The sequence below is a fragment of the Oryzias latipes genome, chromosome 17, assembly GCF_002234675.1.
Source record: "Oryzias latipes chromosome 17, ASM223467v1".
NCBI lineage: Eukaryota > Metazoa > Chordata > Actinopteri > Beloniformes > Adrianichthyidae > Oryzias > Oryzias latipes.
In genome coordinates, this window is record NC_019875.2 from 25,794,716 (window position 1) to 25,819,627 (window position 24,912).

General features: G+C 40.6%; 2 protein-coding genes and 1 long non-coding RNA gene across 8 annotated transcripts; 1 reads left to right on the forward strand and 2 right to left on the reverse strand.

The window, feature by feature from the left end:
- kctd1 (potassium channel tetramerization domain containing 1) lies at positions 1–13,909 on the reverse strand. Of its 5 annotated transcripts, none has more exons than XM_023965116.1 (6): positions 12,263–12,689; positions 8,638–8,777; positions 6,331–6,509; positions 5,296–5,440; positions 3,687–3,992; positions 1–1,030 (listed from the first exon to the last, which is right to left on the reverse strand). In XM_023965116.1, the coding sequence occupies exons 2-6, from the start codon at positions 8,725–8,727 to the stop codon at positions 869–871; spliced, it is 882 nt and encodes a 293-aa protein (XP_023820884.1). In that variant the 5' UTR covers positions 8,728–8,777; positions 12,263–12,689; the 3' UTR covers positions 1–868. The 5 variants fall into 5 exon arrangements, with proteins under 5 accessions (XP_023820884.1, XP_020566781.1, XP_023820885.1 ...); XM_020711122.2 differs by lacking the exon at positions 12,263–12,689 and adding an exon at positions 10,532–12,190; XM_023965117.1 differs by lacking the exons at positions 8,638–8,777; positions 12,263–12,689 and adding an exon at positions 13,889–13,909.
- Positions 8,769–19,369, forward strand: LOC110016902. Its single transcript, XR_002292206.1, has 2 exons — positions 8,769–8,875; positions 17,620–19,369. It is a non-coding gene; the product is annotated as an uncharacterized LOC110016902 (long non-coding RNA).
- Positions 18,607–23,251, reverse strand: aqp4 (aquaporin 4). Of its 2 annotated transcripts, none has more exons than XM_004079363.4 (5): positions 22,999–23,251; positions 22,190–22,604; positions 21,948–22,112; positions 21,350–21,430; positions 18,607–20,243 (listed from the first exon to the last, which is right to left on the reverse strand). In XM_004079363.4, the coding sequence occupies exons 1-5, from the start codon at positions 23,061–23,063 to the stop codon at positions 19,992–19,994; spliced, it is 978 nt and encodes a 325-aa protein (XP_004079411.1). In that variant the 5' UTR covers positions 23,064–23,251; the 3' UTR covers positions 18,607–19,991. The 2 variants fall into 2 exon arrangements, with proteins under 2 accessions (XP_004079411.1, XP_011485193.1); XM_011486891.3 differs by having other exon boundaries at positions 22,190–22,607; positions 22,999–23,249.
- Between the last annotated feature and the right edge of the window lie 1,661 nt (positions 23,252–24,912).

Genomic DNA, 24,912 nt, shown 5'->3' on the forward strand with positions numbered 1-24,912 from the left:
TGGTTGGGTAGAACAATAACTTTTAATCTGTTCAGTCATGTCTTAGGCAACAAATTAGCTTTAAAAAATGTAAAAAACACAAACACATATACAATGAAAATGTACAAGACTCAAGGTAAGGTTATGATCCAATTAAATAAGTCCCAATGTTGCACATGAAGTTGAGGTTCATACCCCCCAATGAGGCAAATGGTGTAAAACATTACAAAATAATATCTTTTACTGCCTTAATCAGGAATTTAAACTTTGATGAAACTATTATCTTTTTTTTATTTCATGGCACAAAACATTAAAATAATCTCAACTAATGCAAAACCACTTCATTTGTATCACAATATAAACAATATTAACTGGAAATTCTTTTTGAAATGCATCATTGAAATCAAATTTTTATGACAATTGCAACACTATTTTATTTTAGATTAAATACTTGAAAACCAATTGGGCCAGTTTGTCGGTTTGACAACCAAATCAATCCACCAATAACAACCTAGTCAACGTACAACATCAGCAATAAAAGACTTAATTTATGTTTGTAAATTAGAAATTATATTCAACCTAATGTAGGCTCCAAGTTTTAAAATAAACTTTGTTTGGGTATCCAGCTCTTATAAATCCTTCGGAATTGGTTTAATGGGGGCTAGACAATCACAAATGTCCTTGCAATCTCAAACTTCTCAAATGTCTTGTATCTTCTCATGTCAAAAATCTCCTCTTGCACTTTATTGTTATTCCCTAGATGGTTCTTAAGTTTAAGAAAACTAGAACATCAACAAGGAAATGAAGAAAAATAGTCCACAGAGGTCTGTAGCGTCATACGTTTGACCGCGACAGAAGAGTCTAGTGCCTCCTACAGCTCGGGAGGGTTTTAGTCCAGCTGCTCCTGCTTTATCCTGTTTGAATTAGGGCCTCGCTGATTTGTTCTCCTCAGTTCCCTCCGCAGGACGTACTCGCTGAATTGGGATGAGTCCACGCCTCCACCGCAGGAGCCGGCGATCTCAAAGCCACGTTGTTGGAGACGCTCTAGAACCTGAGGATGAGACAGAAGGGAGAACCTGTGAGTAGGAAATAAAAGGAGGAGCAGAAGCCACTGCAACAAACCATACTTTCTTCTTCTGTTGCATGCATTGATTGTCACCGTTTTACTAAAATGATGACTCTGAAGGATAACCTTTTGTTTAGCATCTCCAGACTGGGAAACTGGGGATTGTACCAAACACCTCCAACACATGCTGTGGCTTGAGTGCTATGTCTGGAGCTGGAAACAGCTTTGAATGTAAGCTGCAGCAGCATATGCTTACTGTGTGATGGGATTTTGGATACGATTTTCACAAGACTTCCACGAAACCAAGAGGCTCTCACGCAGGTGAATGCTCTGTTCTCGTTGTTTTTTTGGGTGTACATGTGTGTTTTTCCATGTGCGTGTCTAGCTGTTCCTGATCTTGCAGCCTTGCAGACATCTACTAACGTGTCTGGGGGGGCTGTAGGATCACATTCCATCGAAGAGGCCCCAGGGAGCAGTGAGGCTTTTCTTTCTGCCACTTGGCTCAATATGGGCTGCTCTGCGAACACCCCTCTCCACAGATTCCCCCCGGGGTCCAAGCCTCCACCAAAACTACAAAGGTCCCCCAACTGCTGGCAGCTCTCTATGCTCCCCTTCCTTCTCTCAAACTCCCCCCGTCCTGCCTCCATTAGCCGCAGATACAGCATTCACCGGCGGCGTGCTTTAATAACCAAACAGGATTATGGGCTCTGCCTGAGGACAACCTGCCAGGGAGCATGCTCACTCTTTGCTTGCTCTCCACGACTCACACACTTCAGAGGCCGGTTTTGTTTGTGTGTTTTTGGGAAGGAGGTGGAAATTTGACTTCAGATGGCAACACAATCCAAATCATTGTGAAATCTTTCTAAACAGGGTCTCTCCTAATCAGTTATTGATAGCTGTCTGAGGTTATTAACATCACTGAATTAGCAAAATATCAATATATTAACCAAAGTAGGGTCATTGCCAAAATGCATGCTGCTCAGAGCCTGGTTTAAGAGCCAGAGAGTGTTTATTGGTACAACACAATTTCTAGATAGTCATCAAGGAAAATTTTGCTGAAGGTACTCCCTTAAATGTTTGCTAATTTTCATTTAGGTGCAAATTACTGTTGATCATTTGGATTTTATGAAGATAGGAAGCAATAGATAAGAATAAGCATAAAGAAGTTTGATGTTATTCTAAATAATCATCGATTCAAAGACCCCTCGGGAGGCAGTATCTGTTTTTTTCACATTTTGTAGGGGTCCTTGTGGCTCATGTAGACTTCATTCACTCAATTCTCATCAACAGTGCATGAGCTAGGGACAAAACCAGCCCTTGCAGCTTATTTTGAGGACTGAAGCTTAGTGCGGACACACAGGCATGTGACGCACTTTAAGAACGCGCTATACGTGGGTTCTTTAAAGTGCGAGTAGCCCACTGTATTCACATTGGACAAGCAGGGAGGGGCTAGCACATGTCCTTCACCTACAGTTAGTAAAGGCTTGGTGAGAAATGTCAAAGTGGTGCAAATCTCGCAAATCTTTCTCCAGGCTTTTTCTTTCACAGCTCTATTCCGACATATAAAAGACTTGGTGTCATAATTTCACCCGGGCACAGACCGCAATTATTAATTTCTCCTCCGTGATCAATTTAATGAATTAATAGGGACACCATTCATACGTCACTACCAAATACTAGTCTCTGGTTGGTGAAAGATCACCCAACCTGCGTTCAGTGAATGCAAGAGCTTTGAATGCAGAACCCCGAAATGCACAAAGTGTTACATCCAATTTTCATTGGAAGTGGTTGCTTGAACATGAGTTGCTGAAGGCAGTGTGAACGTAACTTTACAAGATCTACTGCAATATATAGGCTGCTAAACTAGTTGTTAAAAATTCTGATCTTTCAGGACTCTGAGAACCTCTGTTTTCGCTTCAGACTTAGAAGACTGACAGACAATAAATGCAGGAGTCATCTGCAGGATCCTCAACACAGGAGAGAAAAAGCACAATCAATTACATAGTTTCAAAGGCATGTAAGTGATTTTGCAAATGGGACAATTTTTCTTTTTTCATAACCCACCTGGTAATTTCCCCTTAGTTAACATTCATGTCATCTTCCAAAATGGATTCAGGGCAACATAAACCCACAACTAAAAATGTTAGCACACATTTTTGCAATCATAAATGCCCACAAAAGAGAATAAAACAATGTTTACGCGCATGGATGAAAAAAAAAAAAAGAATCCAACGTCTGAGGCTGACCATCCATCAACTCTGATGTCAGAGTCTGAATTACTATTGCAGTCAGATCACAGGGAAGAAGTAAAAAGTGTGGTCGACTTGTGCGTTGATGCCTTGCTAAAGTGTTGCTTTGATGAACTTATCAAAGAGCTTCTACTCCTGCAGGGCTTTTCTGATGATTTTTGTTCATTTAAAAAAAAAATAAATAAATAAATAAAAAGACTGGAATCAGACGCAAGATCTCTGAAGACCATCACAAAACAGCAGATGAAAGACGCAAGATGAACAGATTACCAACCCTGTCAAACGACTTTGTGGATACATTTAACATATAAAAAGAGAGTAAAAATACACACTGTATACTTGTGTTCATAACTGGACACTTTCAGATTAAAGCTGCCGTGTGCATCCATTACCTGGACTGAGTTGAGATGGCAATAACCATTCAGAGGGAAGCGGATGACGTGTGTGGAGTCATGGTTCCAGCCTGCATTCACTGAGTTACACATGACATCTCCGATCTCTGGAAAAACATCTTCAATGAGGGCCTTGTCCCCGCTAAGTGTGATCCTCTCGCCCAGGTCGGGTGCAACACGCACCACCAAGCACTCGCAAGGACGGGACACCCGGCCCAGCTCCTGATCCTGACGCCAGCGCTCCAGCTCAGCCAGCATGGGCTGCAGCTGGAAGTATCGAGCCTCTTCGTACAACAGGCTGTAGTCCTGGAGAAAACGGTTCAGAAATGGTTTTACAACGCAAATAACACTTTGAAATAAATGTTCAGTGATGTATAATATATCAAATGTGTTAGTAACTATTAATTCATCCTTTTTCTAGAAAAAAGTTTTTCTTCCTCCAGTTTATTTACCGGTAACTGAAAGACAGGGTAATCAATTGTCATAGACCAGTGGACAAAGTGACTGGAATATAAAGGTGACATTTAAAAAGTCAAATGTTAACCTTTCTGTTGCCCCCTCAAAAAATATACAACTGGGACTAAAAAGTAGGCCTGCACAATAAATCACACACTTATCGTTAATGATTGCAATAAATAGTTACGTCAAATGTTTACATGTTAAAACAGTCTCTTGGCAGCTTTAAGTATTTAACGAATCACATAGAGCCCTTAACACATTGGATCAATCGAAAGAAGCCTTTTTATGTTAGTTACCCACCTCCTATGTAGACAAGGGTCATTTGGTGCATAATTTAAGTGATGCTGACTTTTGTTTTAATAAAACTGTTGCGCTGTAATGGAAACTATGTATTTGTTGTTTTTTGGTTGGCTATTTGCTCTTCTATCCCAAGTCACATTGTCATCACAACGTTGATCATTAATATTGCACATTGCAAGTTTTCCTCATATCGCCCTGCTAAAAAGTCAAACTATCCAACCTAAAACAAAAAGGCTTGAATTAAAACACTATTTAGTAAAACCTAAAAAAGTGAAATTGAAAAGGAGATTTATTTAAGTTGAAAGCATTTTTTTTTATTTGCAGACCAGCAACTTTACCATTTTCTTATACTTCTCTCAAAACCTACCAAAGTGAAAAATGGCTTCAAGTTGAGCCTGCGCTTATTTTAACTGGCATACTTTCCACTGATTGAGTTGTGCTGGACAGTCCATCAGATAATGCAGATGTTTGTTTTCTCCAAGGGTAAGTCATTACTGACTCAATGACACATACAAAATATAATAGAGAATGGCTAATGCAGTAAAAAACCATCGTGGACAGACATGGGGGCCAAAAACTGTGCATAGATGCATCAAAAATATATGTTTTTAGTAATGTCATATATCTAAATTTAGCATCTGGGAAACAATGGCAGGTAGGAACCGTAATTGCACACCCTGGTATCGTGTTATTAGTTTATAGTGCACAGACATGGTAACTGCTTTGGGTAACTTGAGGACATCTAGTGACCAAAGGCATTCCACGGCCTCAGCATTCATTGTGAGAGACGAGTTACAGGACTGCTGACTGCTGAGGAGACTTCACAGTTTCTGGGGATTCTCCTACTCACTTTGAAGTCCTCTGGAATGAGGAGCTTGGACGTCCTGAGGAAGTTGAGGATGTAACGGAACATGTGTCCATCCCTGTCAATGAAGTAGTGCTGCTTCAGGCTGTCCAGGACTATTGGTTCTGTGCCATCAAAGAGACGCCCGATTCTAGACAGAGAGAGCAGGGGTGGCAGGTCAAGCATGGGGGGAGAGGTATTGGAGGATAAATAATCCTTAAATGTTAAGTTTTATCTACTCTGCAAATGGCAGAAGTTTATGATGGATCTATGCTTTTTTTATTGTTTTACATCAAAGTCTGACATTGTAATTGAAAACATAAAAACAGACAATATTATTCAGCAGCCTATTTTAATTGGGCATGTTTGCAGCTCCTGACAGAAGCAGAAGACCCTTCTGCTGCTGTAATCTTTGCACCTCTAAACATTAGACTGATTACATTTTTCAACGACCATCCTTCTTCTGAAAATCTTAAAAGAAAAAAGAAACTATTTCACAGAATTTCTAGTCGCTTAAAATTACTTTCCTTTTTATTCTTCCAGATTCAAAGAAAGAAACAAAGGAATGAGACGCAGTGTTGGTCTGGAGAGGTCAAGGCAGCTGGTGCACGTTGCCTGAGGCAGGCTGCCATCACCCCCAGGCCTGAGCTGGGAGCGACAGTGCAGCCTCCCAGCCTCCAGATGGCTCCATGCCCTTCGGCACTTTACTGCTGCTGTGACATCTGTCAGAATAACCAAGTTGCTTTTGTCTGCGCGCTCTGCATTCTGCGGTTGCAGCTCCTACAAACAGTTTGGCCCCTAAAAATAACTGATCTTTTTATTTCATGGGGAATTGTCTTGTGACACACCTGAATGATTAGAAACCAACCTGACAACACTATCTAAAAAGTACATCAAAATTTCTTAATCACATGTGATGTGAAGAGTTGTGACATTTGACTGTTGCTTGATGACATTAAATGTTAAAGAGGTTGACATTAAACTATGAGAAAATCCTCATCAGCCAAGCGCTTCAGCCACAAAATGAAAAGACGGACTTACCTCGACTCTGGAAATTTTGTCAAGGTGGCCAGACTGCTGGTGTACATGTGCCCGCCTACATCAATGTGCACGGGGGCGTTGGACTTGGTGAGCTGTGCAGGTGCAGGGATGCCCTGGTTACTCAAGGGGGACACTGGTGACCGTGTGATCATGGGCCTGGACATGCTGGAGCGGTTATCCTAAAGACATAAAGGTATGGTTCACAGACAGGAAAGATACTGTGCTGCTTCTTCCGTGAATTAAAAAAAAAAGATGAAAACAAAAGAAAACAAATGAAAATGTAAAAATTTATATCTGCCAAGAAAGCCCAGAGTAAAAACTATATTTCCTGCAGGATGGAGCAGCCTGACCTTGACCTGGATGTTGCCACAATCCATAAGCATCTACTCCTGTGGGCCATGATCTCCGAAACCAAATTAATTTGGGGCATCAATCTCTCTTGGAGACGAGCAATAATGACTCTTGATTTGAATACCTTAATAGGATTTTTTTTGGGGGGGTAAGCTACATCATGTTAACCTACAAACACCATTAGGAGACAATTTTCGGAAGAAAACTACTGCATTCCCAAAAGTTTTAGCCCCCTACATGACTGGGATCGTGGAGAGAACTAACCCCTGACAGAGCTACGAGCTTCGACCACATATTCGACACAAATGATTGAGTTTAACAATAAAATAAAAGCTGTAGAAGGCTGTGCGCATTTGGGTTAAATGACGCAGGCGGATAATGTTTCTTTCTTTGGAAGTTCTTTGCGCTCCTTACCTGAGCCGGCATGACTGCGGTAGGAGAGGAATTCACCGAGTGGTCGTTCTGCTTCAGGGATGCTGCGGGGAGAGGCTCTCCTCTGACCGCAAACATCAGCGCGGGCTCCCTGCACTCCGCTGCCCGCATCGGCAGCCGTTTGAGGGACGCGTGCACGGACTCGTCCACAGAACTGACCGGACGCGGGCGCTTCTTCGCTTTCTGATGCGTTAAGTCCATGATATCCGTTTCCTCCATCGCGGCTCAGACGCTGATAAGAGATCGGACGAGGTCTGGGGTTGTTTCGTGAGAGATAAATAGACGCGAATAGGCGCGAGGAGCAGCGAGCGAGCACCGGGAGGAAGAGCGCCGGCGCCGTGGCTGTCACACGGAGCAGTTCCTTTGCAGTGGCGGGGAGAAGTCAAAGCCCCCGACAACATTAGCATTGTAGCGCCTGCGGCTCTTCTGGGCTGTCGCTGCTTCAGTGGCAGGTATGTGTGCCGCATTTTCGGAATAAAACGGATCCTGTCCTACAGTATAGTATGAGATGGTGGGAGTCGGACGCACATCTGGACCCTGCGCAGCTGGCCCTTTGGCCCCTTGGAACGGCGCGGTCACCCCCTCCTCTAATTTCTGCTCCCATTGTTCAGCAGCGTTTTTTTTTTTAATTCAGCCCTACTCTCAGTCAAGATTTCTAAAAAACAAACAGACCCCAAAGCTCAAACAATGATATCACTGTGTTTGACATGCTCAACTACATGGACATGAACGCACCATTTCACTCCCAACCTACTCACCTGATGCTTTCAGGAGCACAACCTTCCTCAGAAATTACAATATCCTTTGCCCCAGTACAATTTGAAATCTGCTTTGCAGTTGAAAGGGATTTAAAAATAAAGTGTATGCTTAAAAAAAACGTGTTTCAGACATCAAAATAATCTTTGTCAAATTTGTGACCCATATCCACATTTTCTTTGTCCTAATTTTGGCAGTTTTCTGAGCCTCTGGGCAAAACCGAGCCCTTCTGACACTTGCCACAACCCATGTCAGACCCCATTGGTCAAAGCTGGTACATGACAGTGAGACTAGGTTAGGCCCAGCTGTTGATTTCCGGACATAGCAGGTGAACACAACAGTCACCACCACGTGTCACATTTTGCCCAGGTTAGGCCAAAATTAGTCTTTTAGTACAAAAAGGTATACCTCAAGACATAGATCACTTTCAGTAACTTTTGTGGGTTTCTAGAAGAAGTAAGTTTAAAAATATTTTATTTTTTTCAAAGTAGTTGTGTAGAATTACACAAAAGCAGCACCTCCGGCGACTTGTGTATATGCATGAGGGTATAAAAACAGACCACAACACGTCCAACTGCACTTAAGACTACTTTCGCTGTGCTCTTCCGGGATAATTTTTCAGAAGAAAATGCAGGGAATCCACAAATTTTAATAACATTCAGATTAAAATTAATTAGTTCAACCACTGGCCTTAAAACATCCACATTTCTGCTTCTCATTGGCAGTGTTGGTTTCACACCTAGACACCCAATTAGCAATTAAGCTTGCCTTTGAGTGTAGGCCTCCAATGCAGTGTGTGATCCTGGTTTGATTTGCATGCCACTTGTGCACGCGCTGATAAGCACAGGCAGCAGCCATACATAGTTTTAAAATTCAACTCCAGAATCCCTCGCAGAAGGCAAAGGGGCCTGCAGGGCATAAGAGAGAGAAATCACATGGCTGCTCTTCAAAAGGGGACCTGTGTAAGGCAGCCGGCAAAGTGCGTGGGATCACACTCAGAATGCAGGTAATTTGTTCCCTGACTAATTTGTAGAGATGGTAGTGTGTGTGTGTGTGCGGAAGTGTGTGCCTGTGGAGAGAAAGTTCTGAAAACAGCTTGGTGGAATTGGATTTCCTCAAAGCCTTGTCATCGCAAAGGTGGATTGGGTGTAAAATCTGTCAGGCATTATGGAAAATTGCAAGAGAGAAAGAAGAGGAAGTGAGAAAGGACAGGTGGTTAGGTGGGCGTCATGTGGGTGTTGAGGGAATGATCTCTTCCATCACAACATCATTCAGAGCTGGTAGAAGTAGGAAAACATTTTCTTACGCTGGTGTCCACATCCTATAAGTGCTAACATTTGGAGAAGTCAGAACTTCAGCTGCATGTGTATGTGCAAACCCTCGCTGAAACGCCAGCAGGAGCCAGTCTGTCTGGTCTATTCCTGCTAAATTATCACCTGATCTCCTTGTTCATGTGCGGTGGCCCCGAAGTGCAAATCACTTAGCCCAAAAACATATATTAAAGATCACAATGACAGTTAAAAAAGGAAAAAAAAATGGTAACAAAACAAAAATTTCATTTCTGAAATTAGACAAGTTTTAGAAACAAAACTCAAGAGAGGGACATGGCTGCAGACAAGATGGAGTCTGACATCATCGGCCGGAAGTGGAAATTATACAATTGACCCTAATCGTAACCCCAACTGTGACCTTAACCTAAAAGAATGGTACAGGAAACTTGTATTAAAGCTTAAAACAGGAAAAGCTGTGACTGTTAGGGTTTCCAGTAAAAAAGTTTTTTTTTTTGAGAATTTTCTGCACCCAGGTCCTCTCGAGACACAAGAAACAAAATATAAATGAAATGGGGGTAAACTTGATGCAGAGAGCAGTTTATGTCTGATCGGAAGATCGCATGTTCGGTTCCGCCCATGTATAGAGGGGTCCTTGGGCAAGACACTGAACCCCATGTTGCTCCAGCTGCTTACAGGTTGGTGCCACTCTGTGAATGTGTGTGTGCATGGCTGAACTTTAGGTCTTCCAAAAAGGTATTAAAGTGCGAATGGGTCTTGAATATCAATATTTATAAAAGTTTTACGATTAGTACAGAGCAAATCCAGTATTGCTTCATGCCAATAACTTTCAGTTAAAATATGGACAAACGTCATTATCCAATCAGCGATGTCTCATGGTACCTATACCATTTCTTGTCTCTTCTTTAGTATTGTTTTAAACAATTTGTGTTTGTTTTGTTTTTTTTAAATGGCGGCATCTTTAATATGTTTTTGCGTCAAGTGATATATGTTGGTCTGATTTGCACTTCGGGGCCACAAATGCCTCGTGTGGCATTTTCCTTTCACTGAAGAACACAAATCTAAACCAGATATTAAGGCTGTTGAAGTCACTCCTTACATCCTTCTCCCCCCCCCCCCCCCCCCCCATGTTTTTTTAAACAAAGATCACAAATTTAAAATTTCAATGAAAAAAATCTAGAAATGCAAGACCACAATCCTGAAAAAAATAATGAATCAGTCTATGGAAGCAACTAAAAGTTGCACAGTAACTTTTCAGTTGTCTCTCCCACAATTCAGCTCTTTGGTGCTTTCAATACATCCTACAACATGGAATTAGCATTTTAGATCAGTGCATTAACATTCAGTTTTCAGGCAAGCAGACTGGTATTTACATAATCTGGATGGGCTGTCTCTGCTCTATTGCCTGTGGCTATTTGTTTCAAATGTCCCCACGCAGGCAGCCACAGACTTTGGCGAACTTCAGTCATCTCCTGTTGTAAAGGCTACAAAATAACAGGTAGTTTAGTGTCACCACAATCTGGCCTGAGGAGGTTTTCAAGGCTGGTTTACCGGACATTTAGGAGTCGGGAAATTGAGTTGAAGTTTCTCCAAAGCCAGAATATCTAAGGCAAAAAACAAAAAACACTCCTAAAAAGTCCCAAAGTTTCTGTTGAATCTGAATTATATTTTATGTAAAAAAAGTGCATTTTAAATGATAGACACATTTAAAAGGCTTAGCGATACCATAAGTTCAACTTTAAAAAAAAACTATTTACACCAGGACTAAAAAAAAGCAGAGGACTGTCCCTTACTTTTTTTTTCTGGTTGAGACTGTTTCAAAATAATCTTGTGGGGCTTCTGCAGCTGTGCATCAGCATGACATCACAGATAAGGAAGTGCGATTCGCTTGGAAGTTTTTTTTTATCCACTTGGAAACTGCTGCAGGCCGTTGGACACAGTGCTGAATGCTTACTGGCACACACCAAAACTGTCCCAAGGCGCGGGAGTGGTGGGACCCCGATATGAAATATAATAACAGCGTTTGGCCTCGAGCGGTCCGGGTTTATAAGTGCTGGCTGTATGCGAAAAACACCCCCTCCCTCTCCCCTCCTTCCCTTCTTTTTAAGTTGTCCTTCATCAGTGGTTTGACGTGGGAACAAGAGCGGCAGCTTTCACACCGTCGAGTCGAGACGAGATGGTTTTTGTTACAGCGCCATCAGGTGATCAGAGCATAAAAACCAACATCCATGCTGACCTTTTTTTTATTCTGCTCGGAGGGGAGGATTGCACTAGATGACCCAAACTTTGCCATTATTTTATAACAGTTTAAAATTTGAGACTAAAAAAAAAAATTAAAAAAAACTAAACTAAACGACAGGACAAAAACAGAAAGTTTGAAATGTGAACTGGAGTGGGATTCTTCCACAGTTGAGTCCATGTTGTAACTCTGAGGCGCATAAGACAAGTCCATCCATCCTGACTTTCTACTAGATTGCGCATCGTGCGTCCAAGAGGCAGAGCGCGGAGAACTAACTCCTATTCCAGCCTCACATAAATACAAAACTGTTAAACACGTCGCTTACATTTAAGGATGATTCACAAATTCTGCATTGACGTGCGTATCCTGTCATACAGACGAAGAAATACGCCCGCGGCGAAATGACTCCACAATCAATGGCGTCTTTCAGTAGATGATCCGGGCCAGCCAGGAAATGGAAATTGTTCACGAGAGTTAAAATAAATACATACATAAAACCCAACAGAAACGACTAACGCACGTTTAAGTAAGTTCTAACAAAGTTAAAAAAGCAACGGAGACTGTGGCGTTTCTCGCAGCTTCTACGCGCCAGGAGCGAATTCACGCGGGGCATGTGGAGTGCCTGCTCGAAGACATCGCAGTCTAATCCGCTGGTCTCGTAACGCAGAGACACCACCGACCACTCCATCCGTGCCGCGCGTACATTTGTACTGTAACCCCGTTACAATAGTCAGGAAATGGTTAATATTTTTAAAGAACTGAGCCGCTCGAACCGCTTGGCACATGCGTAAAAGCTGCTGCGCCTTGATGTCCCAGTCCATCCAACCTCGGAAACGAGAGCCAAACCGAATAAATCTTTTCTTACCTGAAACATGGAGCGTCCTAAAGTGTTTTTTGTCCACCTTTTGCCTCCGATTTGGCCCACGATCTGCTTCTGCTCCCAAACCAGAGAGAAATGCAATAGCTTGGCTAAGGTAGACAGAACAAAATACAGAGAATACTTGCTCCAGGGCTCCGAAACCCCTCAAGGCAAAGATCAGGATACAATTAGCTCATGTCTCTGCCCGAGTCTAAACCAATCTGCAGCAAACAACTGCGAACGAAAGAGGAGATCTTAGTGGCAGAGCTTCAGATTTAGAGTTCATGTATTTTTTTGTATAAAATCAAAGAAATATATTTTTCTTATTTCCCCCCTCACTTGCCTCTTGCCTCCTTGCAGAGAAGCAGATTTTAATCGTTATGATTAGTTTTGATGTAACGTTACCCCAGGCGATTTCTACAAATGGATGGAGTGTTTCTTTGCAAGGGAGGAAAGGCGGCAGATGATGATAATTATATAGATTGTTGGTGGAGTCTTTTGACCCCCCCCCCCCTTTTTTTTACTTGTCCTCTCAGACATCAAACCTGTCTAGTCTGCTCATTTTGCCGCACACAACGTGCGCAACGGACAACTTGTTGATGAAAGTTATTAAACAAATGTATATAGCGACATTTGCCCTGTTTCTTTGCAGTCTTTTCAGCCTCTTTTCTCCCTCTGGACAACCTACAAAGTGACGTAGTTGTATAAATAAGCACTTGCAGCTTGCCTTGCCTCAATCAAGTCTGAATCAGTGCCTGAGGGTGATGTGCGAGCTCATTTCAAATGTTCAACCATGCATGATTTTAGAAAGATTGAGGCACTTCTGAGGCTTTTAGTGTTACTTGGGGACGCGCATAGTACCAAATCTAATCTTAAAAGTTCTTGTTTCTTTTCAGCACTTGCTGTAGAGTTTGCTTAGCCAAACTTTACACCAGAATTTTCCACTCACTGCAAAACTGACGGTTATATTACTTTACATTCTTAACAGTCAGTGAACCCCTGCCAAAGAAACGGTAGGGATAGGCTGAAAATGCTCTCCCGCCCCCTACTGTTGAGAGGATCAAGTTGTAAGCAATAATGTAATTTTACCCGACATGAAAGGCAGAGGTGCATGTGAAAGAGATGAAAAACATTCATGTGAAACAAACATTCACCAACAGATTCTGTGTAAATAAATAAGTGTTTTTTTTAAGCAGGAATGTTTCAGCAGGAGACCGCTGAGTGATGCATGCCATCACACAAAATCTGTCTCTTCATCAAAGCAATGTGCATATCTGGTGATAAACAAGATGGCTTTTGAAGACCGGGTCAGTTATCCTTTTGGATCCGGCATTAAAGGATGCACTTTTTAACCATCGTGTCCCACAAGAAAACAAAGAGAGGATTACAGTGTAACAAAGTTATTCGCCCCAGAGTTTCCTTTCTGCTGCATTTTACACCAAGGTTCAGCAAAGGAAGGACACACACATTTCTGTATGCCTGTAGTCTAAAAACTATGGGGGGGATGGAGAGCTCCCAGCTTTAAAACCCCATCCGTTTTCCATTTTGGGCAGAAATGGAACCCAAATGTAGTCCTCTCACTAAAGCATTTAAAATATGCGTCAGATGCTTAAACTGACAAGAGAGGCTTACTAAAGTCTGCTGTTGGCTCCCCAAAGGCTGTTGCTCCACAATGTGAATGTGCAGAGTTTAACTTGGATTAGACCAAATTTACAATGACTACAACAGGCAATGCTGTGGTTGGCTGAAAGTGTTTTTTCTTTTTTTTTTTGAGGGCAAATTATCCAGATTAGTTACAGATGTGAGCTTGCCCTGCCTATACAGATAGAGTCACGTGAATTGCACCATAGCCGCTGTAAATACCGCTGTCAAAGCAGAAAATTAAGTGAGAAATTCAGGAAAACTACGGAAAAGAAAGGAGAAATAAGAAAAACGTTGTTTTATGTCACATTGTTTTTCAGAAATAATGCTCTTCTTTTGTATGGAGCCCTGGATATTACATAAAAAAAGTCCCCACAAATGTTAATCTGTGGCAAAAAATTAGCATAACGTGGCCACAATTTAGTACTTTGGTGCTACAAATGATCATTTTATTAGCATTATGTGGGAACAAATTAGCTTTTTGTGAGCACAAATAAGAATTTTGTTAGCATTTTGTGTGCATAAATTATTTCTTGGCCACAAATGAGCATGTATTCAGAAGTCCATTGGTCCAAGTTGAGTTCTCTTAATTTGGTTTGGATCAAGTCCTAAACCTTGCCCTTGGTCTGTATTCAGACTATTCTGTTTCTAAACCAAAGGTTGTAAACAAAACGACTCATTGGCCAGGAACTACGAGGGCGGGGCAAAGCAACGAAAAAAAATATGGAAGTCCTGGTCTGTGAAATCCTCATTGGGATCCTCCTTCTCTGTTTATATCCTGGAATGCCCGGCTACAGTGGCCATTTGGTCCAGTTATTCTGCTCTGAGCACAGAGCTTGTTCAGACTGAGAAAACCTTAGAGCTAACCAAAGCTCAGTCCAATTGGAAGCAAACCAAGACCACCTCGAAAGATGGCTCTGTCTCCTGGTCCCAAACCTCCGTCTACTTGGGTGTATTCAAACTGTAAAGATTGTTGCGGATTGTCGGTGAAACGAACTTTGCTTCACTTTACTCTTAATTCAGTTTAAAGGAACCAAATGTGTCCAGTCTGAATACACCCTTAGAATTTTAATAGCATTTTGTGCGCACAAATTTAAATTTCATGGACACAAATTAGTAGTAGGAATTGAAAATTCTAAAATACTAATTGTAGGCCACATAATACTCATTTGTGGTCACGAAATACTATTTTGAAGCCACAAAATGCAAGTAAAATTCTAATTTATGGTCACAAATTATTAATTTAAGGGAGCAATTTACTATTTTTTCTTTTTTGACACCATGTCCAGGGCTCCATACTTTTGTCTTATTTTGAAAGGAAACCCAACAATTCCTCCTTTTGTAAAATACATTTTCTATCTTAAAATGATACATTTTCATCCTTTTTTGTTTTTGTTTTTGGATGTGCAGTGTTTAAGGGTTTTCCAGTCAAAAAGGTGGTGTGTGTTAGTAGCTTATATTGATTTATGTCAGCTCACGATTTATGCCGACCTCACTCAGTTGCTCAGTGGACTCAGTGACTCTTCTTCACTTGCGACTTTGCTGCAGTAGACTTCACAATTATCAAGCACCTGCCACTAACAGTCAAATTGCTCATTGTTTGTTTACCTCATGCAGAAATGTAATAGAGTTCAGTAAATAAAAAGCATAGTTATGATTATTATTTAAAGGGAGTGTGGTCAAGAAGTTTTCCACATCAATTAATATCCTTTCTGAAAGGATTTTTCCCTTACCAGACACTCCTCATTCCTTTTTTTTTTTTTTGGTTGACTTAAGAACATCAAATCATGTATTTATGAAACTCTCCTTTCGTTTGGTCACATTGCTGCAAGAAAAGGGCAGGTCAGCCTCAAACTTCACGCAGATCTATCTGAAAAGAAAATCTAGTTTCAAGAAAGTTTCAGACACAAGGGCGTTTAACATTTTCCAGAAATGCACTATGTAAAATAAAAAAATATATAGTTCTTTGTTAACACCTATAATAGACTTTCAATGAACCTGAACATGTGAAACCAAATTCTACAAAACTAAGTTTGGCAAGAAGCACCTTCAAATTGTTCATTCTTGTGTCACATAATGTAACTAAATGATGCAAATAATCACTGTACATTGGGACAGCTGCTCTTTGCAAGTTACTGTCGACATGGAGATGTTGCTGTAGCCTCAGACCACGGTAATAACTGCTCCTATGCTCGCTGCTCTGATGGCCTTTGGTTATGTAAGAGAGTGGGATGGATAAGGCAAAGTGCTGAAGCCGTTCCAGATCCTGACTCAGTTTGCCCTGCAGGGTTGCACAGTTTTAGGCCAGAACCGTTCATCAAATATTATCTTTGGCACAATGAAATGTAGCTCTGGAGAATGTCTCTGCTGCTGTCGTGTTGTCCAAGTCATGCCATCATGGCCTCCGAGGAGAAGACAGTAATTCTTCGAGAGAAGAGCTCCTTTATTCAGTTAATAGTAAAAAACAAGCTCATGGTTTATGTGTCAGTGTCTTTCTGGAGCAGACTAAACTCAGTTGAGACTAGACTCAGGAGGAAAATAAATGTACTTTTGAAATACTTGACCAAAAATGTTACATTTGAAGTGTTGTGAAGTTCCCTGTTTGGTCTTGTTGTTCTCCACTTGTTGGCATCTCTATGAGGCCCAAACGCAACCATCCCACCCACACTGGACAGAGGAGTCGGTGACACTACTGTGGGGGGGAACAGAGAAGAAAGGAGGGGGCTGCTTGGGTAATGCTGGGAGGCTCTAATAAAATGTAATCCTATTATATAGTTCCCACTAGAGGGCAACAATAATAAAGGTTTCCCTAATAACATGAGCAGACCAAACCCAAATGGAAAACAGCTCCTCAGGTCAAGTCCCACACTTGTACATATATCCTCTCATTAACCCAATTGCTGATGGGCCACATTACACCGACAGGCCTTTGAGATTTAGCCATGATGGCGAGGCAAGAGTTAAGTCAAACAAATGTGTTTCATCAAACTGCAGTTTGGGCTGCTCTGCATAAAGGAATTGGAGGGGGAGGAAGAGGAGGAGTGAGGGAATGTGTGCGGGTGGGAAGTTGGAAGCAGAGCCTGGAGGAAACCAATCAGAACGTCTCCACCCGCCCTCCCCGTGTCAAAGCCACCGGGGTCTCAGGTGTGTGTTACATGAGCTAATACCTCCCAAACTTGATTGTTTGTGTCAGAGTAATCAGAGTTTGGTAAATTACCAATTTGGAAATGATAGTCCTATCACTGGTAAACAAAATCACAATATGGTACCCCCCAAACGGGAAATGATGAGACTTGATAGCTTGGTGAACCCCAGAAATATTGCAGTGTTTAATTTCTCTTTGTGAGCTGAAGTGAAAGAAAGATTTGTTTGTAAAGTTGTGGAAGAGTTGGAACATCAGGAGGACGGATCCTTATGAACAAGCTTGCAAAGGAGGCTTGAGTGAAATTCTGCAAAAAAAAATCTCAACTTTCATTTCTCTGCTGGAAAAGGACAAAAAACATAATCTCATCTTTTCATAATTTGATAACATAATGAATGAGTTATTTCCCTTCCTTGCTATCTCACAAAAATGCTGCAAAAATATTCATCATAAGTGACAAGGTGAGTGAGAATATCAATCATATTCTCAAGACAGCTTGAGTTATTAAGTGAGCCAGTGTAACAGTATTACAAAACCCAGAATAACAAAGTTATTTATCTCTCTCTGTGTGCATGTGGAGATGTGTGCATGAGTGTTTATGTGGATGACAGCATCAGATGGAGAGTGTCGCATGCCTTCCTGTTCCTGTACCGCCCTCCAACCCCAGAGCCGCAGACTCAAGGCGGTTTCCAGAATCAAACAATTTCACGCAGCTACTGGAGGAGGAAATGAACTGAGCCCAGAGCAATAATAAAATTATACAAATGTTATTACAGACTTGCCTGCTACTGTCCTACTTTAATTCAAATTTGGGCACTCCAGGCGGTGCTGGTGGCAGAGACCTTCCTGAATAAATCAACATTAGCTTACGTCTAAATTATTAAGGAAGTGGGAGACTTTCTTGTTTATAGTATGAATTATTAAACAAGTGTTTAACGCTGTTTTTCTTCATGAATCCCCAAATATTAATTGCTAATGACATTTAAGGTGTATGCTGTGTCTTTTTGCCCTCTTTGCTGTTTGCTGAAAATGAGGAATTTGAGAATTCAACTCGCAGGTCTGCTCTTTTCCAGACAAACAAACTTCGAAGTGCAAATAAATCTTTGAAACTATCATAAAGCCGCGATTAGTTTTCTCATTGAACGTAAGCAAGGCGACATCAATGATTATAATGTGTTTTCTCTGTAACACCTTGCTAAAATGTCATCCAAGACAGTGACAAACAGACAGCTGAGAAATCTGTGCTTATTATCCTGCCAGCTCCTATTTGTTTCCCATAATCAGGATGTCTGCAGCAACATTTAGGAAGTTTGTCAGAGGACTCGCATCTGATTAGCAGAATACAAGGTCTTATGGTTTAAACAAGACTGAGGAAACAATGAAGGACAGACATCTTCCTATGATGAAATCTATTCATGATCTTCAGGTGACAGGTCATTTAATCTGTCTGAGCCTGTAATCCAGATCAAATCTTTAAAGACAAAAATCTCTCATGCATCACTACCATGAATATTTGTTTTAATTAAAAAACACTTTTTCAAGAAATAAGTATAAAAAAACACAAAAATGTATTTACAACTCTTTATTTAATAGCAAATTGAGGCAATGCCACACTGAATTAATGACCTGGTTAAATTTCAAATTGAATTACCACACCAAGGCTTATGAAAAAAAAAAAACTGACATTTGTCCACCCAGGCCTAAATCTTCACATCTGAGGCTCACGGCTGCCCTCGTCTGGATGAAACCAAACAAGGAAATCTCTTTATTAATGCAGGAGATTCACTCTTTGGCCAGCAGGCGAGGCAGTTGCTACATGTGAGAGCGCACAAAAGGTGGTGTGTCAGACAGAATATAGTCTGTGTGGGTATAAACACAATGTTGATTTAGCGTCTAAATTATAGCACTCAAGCCTTGAAAACATTAAGCATACAGCTTGCAGTAGAATCTTTCACAGAAAACAATATAGAGGTATTGTGAAAGACATAAAGTGTAAACATTCTTTTACAGATTACCTTTTATTTCTAAAGTAAAATTTTCCACTATGTTACTATCCAGAATTAGTTATTTTTTTGAAAATAATTAATATAAATCCAGATGTAAAATACCTAGCCCATCATCAGTATAAATCTGCCTGTTGTTTCACAGTCAAAACAAAACAACAACAAAAAGAATATTTTTTACGATGCATTTTATGTTGCAGAGAAAATCTAAAGCTCTTCTGTTGATGCATTTTAGAACATGCAGACACAAAGAAGAAAACTAGCATCTAATTTCTAATCTGTCCAAACAAGAAATAAGACATAGTCCTAATGGAAAAAAAAAAAAAATTAAATACTTGAAGAAAGTGTAAAGAACATTACAAAATATCTGTGAAAATGTGTTAAAAATTCTAAATTAACATTGCTAAAGTGGAATAAAGCAAAGACTGTACAGCTATAAAGGAGTGATTGGATCCCAATGAAAGGCATAAACAGCAGAGTTTGCATTAAATTAATGGCCTCGCTGATGCACTGAAAATGGAGAATGCTGCCATACAACTGTGTTATCACAGCTTGTCAGAGCTGTCTTACATTTCTTGGGATGTATACTGTGCTTAATGATCACATGGACAATTTTTCTTTCTAACACATGCACAGAAGGCAGACTAAATGTGACACTAATCCCAAATTAACAAGGCTACGTTCTCTTCTTCTTCACGTCTCCAATTCAGAGTGATGACCCCATGTAATTGGTTGACCCCACACATATTTCTTAATACCAGTCTGCCGTCCTACATGATATAGAATAATGCACAGACTTGTTCTCAGAGAGCCATGAGGAGATTTTGTCTGGATTAAATGTTGTACAGATTTGACACAGACAAAAAAATAAAAAATAACAAACATGCTCTGCTCCAAAGGTTGTCTCTTTTCACTACAAGTTGGTCTCCATCTCCAGTGCATGTGATAGTCATACCGAAGACAGCACTTCTCCCGTTGAGTCATGGAACAGCTCTTTTTTCTCCGCTTTTTCCAGATCGATGTTGTGTCCGGAGACAGACTTGACTCCAAGGTCTTCAGTTTCCACTTCTTTGTAAGTCCCTGATGGGGTCTTCTTGAAGATTTGCTGCATTCTCTTCTTTATCTCAGGGTCGGGGCAGTACAGGTACTCATAAAAACCTGCAGCCAGCAGCCCTCCAAGAATGGGACCTAGCCAATACACCTACAAAACAAAGGAGAGGCTTTGGTTAATGGATCATTGCAAACATCAGGGATCCAACGAATGACTTTCCTCACAATTTTGTTTAAAAGGTATAACATACTGTTTGGTTTTCAACTGAGAATTGTGGCATCCCAGGTAAACATAAAAATAAATTTAAGCCTTAATAAATGTAGGCCTTGTATGGCCTTCAGGTGCTAGCCGCCCTCGTCACCCCCTTTTACCTGCCCTTACTGGCTGAGCAACTGCTTCAGGCCCTTCACTTTTCTCTTCTGCCTCTAACAGCCTGGTCAGAGCTGCTCATTACAAATTCATGAAAAAACTCTTTTTCAAAATGGCGGATTTTTTGAGGGTTTTTTATTTTTTATTTTGGTCACTTAAGGGTGATGACCAGGTCTACGTAATTCTTAGAAGAATTAGCAAAAGTACATATTTGAATTTTCTTGGCAACAGAGGTTTTTTGTAAACCACGCCCACATGCCTAATATAGTCATATCGCATGTGATATTGTTTTGTTTAGCTTGAGCTAGGCATTCAAGTTTTAAAATTTCACAATATTTCAATAAAAATATGAAAGCAAAAGGGAAACGCCACTTGGAGGAGTTTGCAACGCTTACGTGGTTCAAGATCAATTAACTTCAACAATCCCAGTGATGCTCAGGGAGTTAGGAGGCAATAGATGCCAATCCCTTAAGGGGGAGTTTAAATTTGGAGGTGGACCTAAAGGTGTTTTTGTTTCTTCAAAATTCAAAATTGCCGCCTCTTCCCGGGGTCAAAGGTCAACAAAATATTGTGCAAAATTGTAAAAATCGTGACACTTTGGCACAAGACAGCCTCCGAACCGTAGGTCCTCTTACCATGTTGGATATTCACAATGTCAAAAATCATTTTCACCGGGTACTAGGTGCATGCAAATTCTGGTGAGTTTTTGGGAATGTGGCAGGTCAACATTTTTGCTCAAAGGCACTTTTAAACGACATTATGCGTAGAAAAAATTATAACACAACCTATGATGTAACGGGCTCTTCTTTTGGACAAGTCAAAACACATGACACCTACAGCCATGACAGACAGAAAAAAAAAAGAAAACTTTATTAAGTTTTTCTCACCCAATGGTTCTCAAAGTTAAGTGTGACCACGGCTGGCCCAAAAGAGCGAGCGGGGTTCATGCTGGCTCCGGTATAAGGAATCTACAGAAAACAATAGCATTGTTTCAATCACCAATATATAAGAATCAGTGCTTCTTTTTGACTCACTTTTATCTACTGATAATTCATAAACGCTATAGCATAAATGTACGCTCTCCACCTGTGTGAAACAGACCAGGCTTACAGGGTAGTATGAGAGATGACTTCTTTTTCTCTGAGCATTTGGTCTGCAGGGTTTAGGACGCCCCGAGAGAATGGTTGCCATGCGATAGCAGCCTCTGGTACAGATTCTCACACGTGGGTGTGAATCAGTAAGAAGCATACTGAATCACACATGGAGGAATAGATGCTTAATGCACCTGTTCTCTCTTAGCTAAAGAAGATTGCTTTCAGAGACGTTCTTGTTTAGCACTTTTTTATTCCTGAGAACAATGTTATCCGGAATCATCTTTTTTATATTAAAAAATGATTTTGTGCAAGATTTTAATTTGGATTTTTAATTAAGCTCTTTAAGCTGCATTTATAGCTTTATTTAGCAACATTTTGAACAGGTACTCACTCCAAATAAATGGCCTATAGCCACTGCTAGTCCAATGGCCAAGCTTGGAGATCCACTCAGATCTGTACGCTTGGAATCACAGGTGGCAAAGATGGTGAAGACCAGCTCAAAGGTGATGAGGAGCTCCACAAGAAGGGCATTTCCCAAAGCAACATTAGTGTTCACCTTGAAAATAGAACATTTCAACTGATTTAATGACTGAAAACCATTCATATAATATAGATTTTAGTTGGAACCCCTACCTTGGTCACACCAAGGGATCCTCTAACAGTGTCAGGTGTTACTAGGTACAAAATCCCGGCTCCAGTTATAGCTCCCAGGCATTGAGCTGCCACATAGAACAGAGCCTTTGCCAGGCTCAGCTTTCTGGTCACAACCATGGCTGCTGTGACAGCGGGATTGATGTGCCCGCCACTTATGTGGCCAAAACACTGCACCATAGTGGCTATGCTGAGACCAAAGCACAAGGAGATGAGGACCAAGTCAGCTGGGGGAGGTTTCTCCTCCCCTGCAGCCCAGTTAATAGTGGAGCCCAAACCGAGGAGGACAAAGATGACAGAGGCCAGGTATTCTCCAGAAACAGCCCTCCAGAATTCCTTGGTCCAGATCCCTTTAAAAGCCACCATTATGTTCTGAGAGATACAGCAGGACAGGAACCTGCTGGCCAAAAGAATAATGAGAAAAATGATTAGCTTACTTGTATATTCTTAGTGTGTGCACATTGCTAGGAATTTGCTGAACTCTATCAGAGCTGTTGCCTCTGGCCAAAACATTTATAACCTCATGTGAGATTTAAGCAAGTAACTTACTTTCACTGACAAAATGCCAAAGCGAACATTCTTAAGCATTGTGTATGAGGGCAAATGATCATCCTCTCAAGTCAAACTAGACAACAGCTAATTAATGGCAGGGTTTAATTTAAGTCAAAATGCTGGAAGAATCCAAAACTTTGCACCTCTGTTACTGAAGTGCATGACTAATAAAAATATCTAGTAAAATTTACTAAAAATTGAATGCATTAACACAGCAATAATCACTAGCACCAACTTACCAAAAGTAACGATGTGTTCTGTTTCCGTCTGCCTCCGTTGCATGTAATGAGTTATTTTCATTCATTAGTCCTGCAGATTTACTTCACTGAACTGACAGGGACTTGTCTCCCTTCATCACAGCTACTTGACTGGAAGTCCTCACAAAAACGCAGCAGGTTGCGTGAGTGCAGGAATCGGAGCGGAGAGAGTGCCTGTCAGATCAACGCGAGTCACTCTTTGTGTCCTGGGACTGCATCCAGTAGCTTTATTGGGTTACTACCCATGCATCCACTCATGGGAATAGAAGTGAGAGCTTAGGGGGAGGAGTAGAGAACATGTTTGCAGTTCAAATGTGACTGCACTGCAAGTCATACACACTGAGGGTTTTTGGTCAAATCATAAACGCATTTTAGAGAAAAAAAAACAAGTTGACAAGAAGTTATAGCATGCAAAAATTACTTGAAACCATGACCACACTTCAAAAAGTAAAGAAAGTAAAAGACCCTTGTAAAAAGAGCAATAGCAGATTTTTAATAATCTTTAAGAATTTAAGTATTTAATTTAACAATACATGTCTTGGTAATGAGAATTTTATTCTTCAAATAAGAATTCTTGATAAGACCATTTTTCTGACCCCATTGACAAGAGATCCTTATCAAAGGAAAACTGTTCAACCTTTAAGAATTTTTTACCTTTTTATTTTCAGGGAGGCTGTTTATGCGGGACAACTGGACTAGAAAGGCATTCATTGACTAAACTTACTCAACTTTAACACACTCAAAAAATAACTTTTTTGTGTACAGTACAAATTAATTAGTTACAAATGTGTCAAAAAAAGAAACAAATAAAAAAAACTTTGATAGAATGTTTCCTTTGTGTAATATAAAACTTGCTCAGCTGCTGCTATGTGTCCAATCAACACTGCAGCGATTCATTCCATTTCAATTAAAAAACAGCCAAAGGCCAAAGGTCAGCCAAATGTCACACAGGTGATGCACTTTAAATATGGTGAAAAAAGGGGTTTTAATATTTGATATTTCTTAGAAGCTATCAGTTTATTTTGTTTTGTTTAAAAAAAATCTTAACAATGTTCTAAACTTCTTGGATTTTTATTTTGCTCTCTGACATGTTTTTTTTTTATTTCAAACGGCCTGCAAAATTAAAAGGATAGATGGTTTAGTCAAGACTAGATGGCCATTATATGTGAAGAAATTGAAATTTCGTCATAATTGTGTTTCTAAAAATGGTAAAATTTTACATTCAAGGATAAAATTTAAGATATTTCTGACCGGAAATTTGGCCCCCAAACGTATTTACCTACAGAGTTTGTGACATGATCTTGTCCTGTTATTGGACAAACATATCTGAGCCCACGATTAAGGAGTATAGCTGTCTGAAAGCTTAGTGTTGACCTTTTCTGTTATTAACCATTTTGGATTCTGAAGGGGAAGTCCAGAACAGAAATTTCAAAGTACCTTCCTCCATCTCCCATTCATATTTCCACAAGTTTTTCTTTCTCTATTCACCTTCCCATCCATTGACCTTGTGTCACCAGAGAAACTGGTTTTCCACATCTTGCAGGTATTTCTGTTTGATTTAATCAGCTACAGATGCTCTGCAGCATGACTGCTGAGATGGAATTCAACCCCAGCCAACACATGCTTACTTTGTCCCTCTGCCCAACAACATCTCCAACCACTCCAGTCTGAGCACTGTCTCCTTTGGCTTCCACTTCCTTCCTGCAAAAACTTTAGGAGCTGCTCTCTACACAATTGTGTCCTGGGTTGTGATTTGGTCATCTTGGGAATTGTTTAACCTAGTTAAACCTCTCCGGTTAGACTTGTTACCGGGAGCCCTGGCTCCCCTCTTTCATGCAAAACCACACTAAGAGTAATGGTTAGTTTAACCAGGTAAGTCACTTGAAAATCAATTCT